This window comes from Polypterus senegalus, chromosome 2, assembly GCF_016835505.1.
Source record: "Polypterus senegalus isolate Bchr_013 chromosome 2, ASM1683550v1, whole genome shotgun sequence".
In the NCBI taxonomy this organism is placed as follows: Eukaryota; Metazoa; Chordata; class Cladistia; order Polypteriformes; family Polypteridae; genus Polypterus; species Polypterus senegalus.
In genome coordinates, this window is record NC_053155.1 from 132946392 (window position 1) to 132955659 (window position 9268).

The 9268-nt window shown below is 37.8% G+C and overlaps 1 protein-coding gene across 1 annotated transcript in view; it reads right to left on the minus strand.

The window, feature by feature from the left end:
* Positions 1-981: 981 nt before the first annotated feature.
* setdb2 (SET domain bifurcated histone lysine methyltransferase 2) overlaps positions 982-9268 on the minus strand; it is a 54382-nt gene continuing 46095 nt past the window's right edge. Inside the window, exon 13 of the mRNA XM_039746270.1 lies at positions 982-1167. Coding sequence (XP_039602204.1) covers positions 982-1167 — 186 coding nt within the window. The remainder of the gene's footprint in view (positions 1168-9268) is intronic.

Here is a 9268-nt window from a genome sequence, read left to right on the forward strand (position 1 = left end):
ACTTTATACATAAAGTGCATTGTTGTTATAATAAAGCTTACACTTTCCATTTTAGTACATTAATACTGACTAATTTTCTAAAACAAAATTTAAATTGTCTAATACTAGCATAAGATTTTACAGCAGAAATGTGTTTCTAAAAGAGCATTCTAAAAATCCTCATCATTACAAATTTGTATATGCTGTATATGACTACAGCTACTGTACAACAGGTTCAAAAAATGGACGATCGCCTCTGAAGTTAAAAATATATGTATGATTATCCAGATTTTGTCCAGATTTATCATACATGGAGAGGCAACTGCTCAAAATGCACTTGTCAGATTTTTTTAAAGCTGCTTCTTCATTTTATATGTCTACTTCTGCTATTTATAAATCACTTGACATGCTACAGTTCCTCTTTAGAAAAATACTGGACATATAGCACATAATTGCCTCTGGTTAAAAAGAAAGGACCTCAGAGGGGACAAGGGTGAGTAGATATTTCAGTTTCATCACATTTTACTTCTCTTTTCCCTCCCTGACATTTCATACTTTAGTGACCTATAGTTAAATAATTACGTCACCATGTTAGTTGGAACTTATTACTGCAAAACACTCTTAACATCCATATTTATAGTTTATCACATAATGTTTGCTTTGTAAGAAAGGCCGTCTTCTATCTCCATTCTTCAAATTATTCTGTGAATTGTCAAGTGTAAAAACTAATGTGGTATTCACTCTGTTAGAAACTAGGTTTAGTGCAGATACGATAACTTCAAAGAAATAAACCAAACTGAACGATTTCTTTGTTTCATACTCAAGCCTGACAACTGACAGTTGAACAGTTTGAAGCTACTGTACATGTGATTACTTTACATACATGTTTAAGAAAGTACAAATATTTTGGAAAAGTACATTTATGTGGATTATGTTAAACTACCAAATAGCATAGATTAAAGTTTAGAAATATGATTGGCATTCCATTTTTTGCCACATTTTTTAAGGCTTGGCTTTGTAGTATTCTATAGGTGTCACAGTTTTTACTCCTCCAAAGTAATCCAGCACATAAACATTGGTGATGTTAAGCTTAGCAAAGAACCAGTTATGATCACGGGGCCACTGGATCATCTCCGGGTGACGGCTGAATAGTGCCTCCTTGGCAAAGTCAGCTTCAGTGTCGTTCACCTGTAACATCAAATAAGTTCAAAAAGGTCTAGTTTATATTTATTAAATTATAATCAGAGTGTATATAAGAAGTGTGTATGTATACAGTGCATCCGGAAAGTATTCACAGCGCATCACTTTTTCCACATTTTGTTATGTTACAGCCTTATTCCAGAATGGAATGGAATTCATTTTTTTCCTCAGAATTCTACACACAACACCCTATAATGACAACATGAAAAAAGTTTGAGGTTTTTGCAAATTTATTAAAAATAAAAAAACTGAGAAATCACATGTACAGGAACATAAGTATTCACAGCCTTTGCTCAGTACTTTGTTGATGCACCTTTGGCAGCAATTACAGCCTCAAGTCTTTTTGAATATGATGCCACAAGCTTAGCACACCTATCCTTGGCCAGTTTCACCCATTCCTCTTTCCAGCACCTCTCAAGCTCCATCAGGTTGGATGGGAAGCGTTGGTGCACAGCCATTTTAAGATCTCTCCAGAGATGTTCAATTGGATTTAAGTCTGGGCTCTGGCTGAGCCACTCAAGGACATTCACAGAGTGTCCTGTAGCCACTCCTTTGATATCTCGCCCCAGTCTGAGGTCAAGAGCGCTCTGGAGGAGGTTTTCATCCAGGATGTCTCTGTACATTGCTGCAGTCATCTTTCCCTTTATCCTGACTAGTCTCCCAGTTCCTGCCGCTGAAAAACATCCTTACAGCATGATGCTGCCACCACCATGCTTCACTGTAGGGATGGTATTGGCCTGGTGATGAGCGGTGCCTGGTTTCCTCCAAACGTGACACCTGGCATTCACACCAAAGAGTTCAATCTTTGTCTCATCAGACCAGAGAATTTTGTTTCTGGCAAACTCCAGGCGGGCTGCCATGTGCCTTTTACTAAGGAGTGACTTCCGTCTGGCCACTCTACCATAGAGGCCTGATTGGTGGATTGTTGCAGAGATGGTTGTCCTTCTGGAATGTTCTTCTCTCTCCACAGAGGACCTCTGGAGCTCTGACAGAGTGACCATCAGGTACTTGGTCACCTCCCTGACTAAGGCCCTTCTCCCCCGATTGCTCAGTTTAGATGGCCGGCCAGCTCTAGGAAGAGTCCTAGTGGTTTTGAACTTCTTCCACTTATAGATGATGGAGGCCACTGTGCTCATTGGGACCTTCAAAGCAGCAGAAAATTTTTCTGTGACCTTTCCCAGACAATTCCTTTGACTTCATGCTTGGTTTGTGAACTGACATGAACTGTCAACTGTGGGACCTTATATAGACAGGTGTGTGCCTTTCCAAATCATGTCCAATCAACTGAATTTTCCACAGGTGGACTCCAATTAAGCTGCAGAAACATCTCAAGGATGATCAGGGGAAACAGGATGCACCTGAGCTCAATTTTGAGCTTCATGGCAAAGGCTGTAAATACTTATGTACATGTGATTTCTCAGTTTTTTTATTTTTAATAAATTTGCAAAAATCTCAAGTAAACTTTTTTCACGTTGTCATTATGGGGTGTTGTGTGTAGAATTCTGAGGAAAAAAATGAATTTAATCAATTTTAGAATAAGGCTGTAACATAACAAAATGTGGAAAAAGTGATGCACTGTGAATACTTTCCGAATGCACTATACATAAACTGCTCAAAAAAATTAAAGGAACACTTTGAAAACACATCAGATCTCAATGGGAAAAAGAAATCCTCCTGGATATGTATACTGATATAGACTGGGTAATGTGTTAAGAACGAAAGGATGCCACATCGTTTGATGAAAATGAAAATGATCAACCTACAGAGCCCTGAATTCAAAGACGCCCCAAAAATCAGAGTGAAAAATTATGTGGCAGGCTAGTCCATTTTGCCAAACTTTAATTGCAGCAACTCAAAATTGTACGCAGCACTTTGTATGGCCCCTGTGTTCTTGTATACATGCCTGACAACATCGGTGCATGCTTCTAATGAGATGACAGATGGTGTTGTGGGGGATCTCCTCCCAGATCTGTACCAGGGCATCACTGAGCTCCTGGACAGTCTGAGGTGCAACCTGGTGGCATTGGATGGACCAAAACATAATGTCCCAGAGGTGTTCTATTGGATTTAGGTCAGGAAAGTGTGGTGGCCAGTCAATGGTATCAATTCCTTCATCCTCCAGGAACTGCCTGCATACTCTCACCACATGAGGCCAGGAATTGTCGTGCACCAGGAGCCACTGTACCAGCATAGGGTCTGACAATGGGTCCAAGGATTTCATCCTGATACCTAATGGCAGCCAAGGTGCCTTTGTCAAGCCTGTAGCGGTCTGTGTGACCTCCATGGATATGCCTCCCAGACAATCATTAACCCACCACCAAACTGCTCATGCTGAATGATGTTACAGGCAGCATAATGTTCTCCATGGCTTCTCCAGACCCTTTCACTTCTGTCACGTGCTCGGGTGAACCTGCTCTCATCTGTAAAAAGCACAGGGCACCAGTGGTGCATCTGCCAATTCTGGTATTCTATGGCGAATGCCAATCGAGCTGCATGCTGCTGGGCAGTGAGCTCAGGGCCCATTAGAGGACATGGGGCCCTTGGGTCACCCTCATGAAGTCTTTCTGGTTGTTTGGTCAGAGACATTCACACCAGTGGCCTGCTGGAGGTCATTTTGTAGGGCTCTGGCAGTGCTCATCCTGTTCCTCCTTGCCCAAAGGAGCAGATACTGGTTCTGCTGATGGGTTATGGACCTTCTATGGCCCTCTCCAGCTCTCCTAGAGTAACTGATTGTCTCCTAGAATCTCCTCCATGCCCTTGAGACTGTGCAGGGAGACACAGCAAACCTTCTGGCAATGATACGTATTGATGTGCCATCCTGGACTACCTGTGCAACCTCTGTAGGGTCCAGGTATCGCCTCATGCTACCAGTAGTGACACTGACTGTAGCCAAATGCAAAACTAGTGAAGAAACAGTCAGAAAAGATGAGGAGGGAAAAATGTCAGTGGCCTCCACCTGTTAAACCATTCCTGTTTTGGGGGTCATCTCATTGTTGCCCCACTAGTGCATCTGTTGTTAATTACATTAACACCACAGCAGCTGAAACTGAATAACAACCCCCTCTGCTACTTAACTGACCAGATTAATATCCCATAAGTTTCATTGACTTTATGCTATACTCTGATTAAAAAGTGTTCCTTTAAATCTTTTGAGCAGTATATATATATATATATATATATATATATATATATATATATATATATATATATATATATATATATATATATATATATATATATACACATATATATATATATACACATATATATATATATATATATACACACATATATACTGTGTGCACAATTATTAGGCAAGTTGTATTTCTGAGGATTCATTTTAATATGGAACAAATAAAGTGCTATCAGTCAATGCAAAATGTTAATAAACCTGAAACATGAATGCTTTACAAAGGAAATGCGAGTGTGAACATTCTCAGGGGAATACATATGTGTGCACAATTTTATTTATTAGGCAAGTATTAGTGTGCAGAATTATTAAGCAACTAAAGGAGAAACGAAACTTTTTCCATCTCAATTGTTTATTTTCATGTGTTAAAGTGAGAATAATAAGCAACTGAAAATGTTCAAAGAAACATTTCTGAACATTTCCAAAAAAACAATACAGTGACCCTTCTTTTCAATAACAATCATAAGCCTTCCATTCATAGAGTCTGTCAGTTTCTTGATCAACGTTTTGTGCAGCAGCAATCACAGCCTCCCAAACACTGTTCACAGAGGTGTACTGTTTTCCTTTCACCTTAAATCTCCCATTTAAGGAGGGCCCACAAGTTCTCAAGAGTTTAGGTCAGGTGAGGAAGGGAGCCATGTCATTATTCTTTGAACTTTAAGGCCTTTACTGGCTAGCCACACAGTGGAGTACTTTGATGCCTGTGATAGAGCATTGTCCTGTATAAAAATCACTGTCTTCTTGAAAGATCCAGACTTTTTCCCTGTACCACTGCTTGAAGAAAGTGTTTTCTAAAAAAATGGCAGTAGGTTTGGGAGTTGATTTTGAGTCCATCTTCAACCCAAAAAGGACCAACTAGCTCATCTTTTATAATACCAGCCCATACCAATACCTCACCTCCACCTTGCTGGCATCTGAGTCGAAGTGGAGCTCTGTGCCCATTACTGAATTAGCCATGGGCCCATCCATCTGGTCTGTCAAGAGTCACTCTCATCTCATCAGTCCATAAAACCTTTGAAAAATTTGTCTTCAGATATTTCATGGCCCAGTCTTGATGTTTCAACTTATACAGTATGTCTCGTTCAGGGATGGTCTGGTTTCAGCCCTCCTTACCTTGGCCATGTCTCTGAGCACTGGACACCTTGTACTTCTGGCACTCTAAGTTGCAGTTCTGGAATATGACAGCACTGGAGGATAATGGGTTCCTGGTAGCTTCACATTTGATCCTTCTTAAATCTTTGGCAGTTAATTTGTGTCTTTTTTTCTGGACACATTTCTTGTGACTCTGTTGATTATTTGTAACAAAACGTTTGATGGTTCTGTGATCACGCCACAATATCTTAGCAATTTCAAGAGCACTGCATCCCTCTGAAAGGATTTTTACAATTTTTGACTGTTCAGAGTCAGTTAAATCTCGTTTTGGCCCATTTTGCCTGAGGAAAACAAGCTGCCTAATAATCATGCACACCTTGATATAGGGTGTTGATCTCCTTAGGCCACACCCTCCCTAACTACACAAATACACATCACCTGATATGCTTAAATCCAATAAGCATTCAAGTTAATAAAGCTTGGAGTTGGAATATATGCATAAAAATAATAATATGGTCAAAATAATCACTTGCCTAATAATTTTGCACACAATGTATATATATATATATATATATATATATATATATATATATATATATATATATATATATATATATATAATATATTGAAGTTAATATTACTATAAACAAGACTGCATTCTGTACCTTCACAATTGTTCCTGAAAAGATGAAATGAGCGCATAGCGGGCTCTGAGGATCAAACTTCTCTACCATGCAATAATTGGTCTGTGCCAAAGACATTACAAGAGAGGCTAAGGGGTTTACCTGTAAAGAAGCATAAATGGCAATTAACCGTGCTCCACACACATTACCTGTAAAAGATACATCTAGGTTTTTTTTTTTCTATTAAATCAGAACAGATATTTTCTTAAAAATACATTGTCTTGATTTGTATAGAGTAATTTATTTATTTGTAAATTCACTAATTCATTCAACTTCCAAATCTGCTTATTCCAATAAAGAATTACAGGGTTAAAATGTATAGTGAAACAAAAGTTTGGATAAATATTAATTTATGTTGCTATACTAGAGGGCAATTAAAGTACCTTGCTCACCACTGCACAGTTAAGTGAACTCTAGGAATTGTCCTTGAAAATACAATGCAGAATGTTGGTCTTTACTAAATGCTAATGCCCTTAATATGCAATTTGAGTAAATCGATAAAATAAACTCAAGTGCTTTATTGTTCTTCAATGACAAAATATTTAGGTAATAAGAGTGCTTTACCCTAATACAAACTGTTTCTTGTTTCAGTATATAATTTATCAAAGGAAATGTTGAAACTAACAAGAATTTGTGACTACAAAATAAGGTCAATGTACAGGGTGACTGAAAAAACACTCTGGGACTTTAAAAAAATTAACATTATATAAAAATTCTGAATAAGATGTCATTATTGAATGCAATGCCTTTATAAAATAAAGTGAATTGCTTACTTGTATGTGCTAATTCATCATGCTGCCACTCTCCGCCACCACAATTCATGAGTACAACAACTTGAAAAATCTCAGAACACAATTATAGGTCTTGATAAGAGATTTTATAGTTAGTTTTATAAGCATAAGTGCAGAGTGGTGACTCTGAGGCTAGGGATCTGCACTGGCAATCAGAAGGTTGCCGGTTTGAAATACGTAAATGCCAAATGTGACTCTACTTCGTTGGGCCCTTGAGCAAGGCCCTTCACCTGCAATTGCTCCGTCCTGAGTATGACGTTAATCTGCATCCAGCCCTGCATGTAGGCCCTCCAACCTTTAGGGAAAAACCTGGCGGTTGGTGGCAGAATTGGCACTCCAGCCACCATAAAAAACCTCAAATTGATTCCATCTGAACTAGTGTGGTGCTGAGATGTCACTCGTTGCATGGCTGCACTGTATCAGCGCGTGCTCCTAACCTCTCTCTCTTTTTATAAGCATAAATATCTTCTCTCAATCTCTCACCTCCTCAGTTCATTTCTCTGAAGATCTAAAATCATTCATTTCCCCACATCAAGCTCAATTAATTAATTATCAACTAATTATTATAGAGGGTGTGCTTGTTTTTCCCCAGCCAAAAGAAACATTTTGTGATGTTACTACCTTGCACCAGATGTGTTCCCTTGATGCTCTCTCTTGCACTTCTCAGACAGACAGACTGCTTTACAGACTGCTTTGGGGCTATACAGACTTTCTACCCCAGCCTCTGCTACCCTCTAGATATCTGAAGCTGTAATGACTTGCAAATTTTACAATAGTTTTAGTTTTTCATCAGTTCTTTAAACTAGGAGTTCACAAACTCAGTCCTGAGAGACCACATGGCTTCAGGTTTTTGTTCTAACCAAAACAAATTTCAAAAAACAAACCAAAAAAAAATATCCAAAACAAGAATTCAAAGACTCATAGCCAGCTACAAAAATTGTTTGCAAGTTGGGATTTTTGGTAACAGGAGTGATAATAAGTATTGATTTAGTAGGGAAACCAAACATTTGCAAATACATTTACTTCTTTTTTGTTTTCATTTTTTCAGTTTAATAAATCATAATTATTCATTGACATTTTTCATAAAAATTCCATTGTTCTGGCATGTTTGTTGTCAAAGCTGTATTTAAAAATTTTATGTCAAATGTGAACAAAATATGTCATGTGGTCAGGGGTGTGCATAGTTTTATATGGGACTGCATATCAATGACATTCAACAGCATTGTATGAATGAAAGTATTTTGCACATTTTTACTACAATATATATTGTAACTGGTACAATAAAAAATAAAACAATAAATAATTAAATGATGAATAAATTGATGTGTTATCTATCCATCTATTTTATCAACACTTGTAAAAGTTATTTTTCTTAAGGTCAGCATAATATCTTTGAAGAGAATTTTTGCTTCATATATAGAAAGTAGCCACTAAATAGCATTAACAACAATGTTCTTAGCAATGTACTTAAATGTGTCAAATCTCTGGAGTAGACAGGTGCTCATAATATTTACAAAAGTTATTAACCTTTGAATAATAAAAGATTTTCACCTTGCAAGGGTATTTTTACTTTGTTTATATAATCTCTTTATTTTGATCAACTATGTTAAATTGATTTAGTTTCATACTTAACTGCAAAGTGTACTTGATAACTTTAACTTTGAATATTGGCAGCATGATAGTGTAGTAGTTTGCTCTGCCACCTGTAGTATGCATGTGAAAATGGCACATTTTCCCTATGTCTGTGTACGTTTTCTCGAGGTGCTCCAGTTTCCATCTCACAATCCAAAGATGGGTTTGCTGGTTTAACAGAAGACTCCAAACTGGCTGCTGTGAGTGTGTGCACATGTGTGTGTCCTAAGCTGGACTATCATCCTGGTCAGAGTTGTTTCCCAGCTTGTATCTAATGATCCTATGATAGACATCAGTTTCCTATTGCTATGAGCCTAAAAAATCTTGAACCTTTAAAAGAAAATGTTGTTTTATTTATAAACTGACCAAAAAGTGTGCAGAAATAACAATGTTCTAACTCCACATTGACAGTAGCAGGTCTCTGGAGCCATGGAAGACAAGTGTAACTGTATTGTCCTCTTTCTGTGGAAACCGATGACACTTTTAGAATCCTGATTTGAGCATGCATGCAAAGCAAATGAATTATAGTATGCTTTAAGTGAATAATGGCTGTTTTCTAATGTTTCTGTGAATGTCAGCATGCAGTATCTGGCCACTATGTTTTATAAAGCACACGATGAGAGCTGGCTGAGAGGCTTGACTTACTATGGAACAAGTGAAACAAATCCTAGGACTTGAGGCAATATAGGTGATCCATGTGC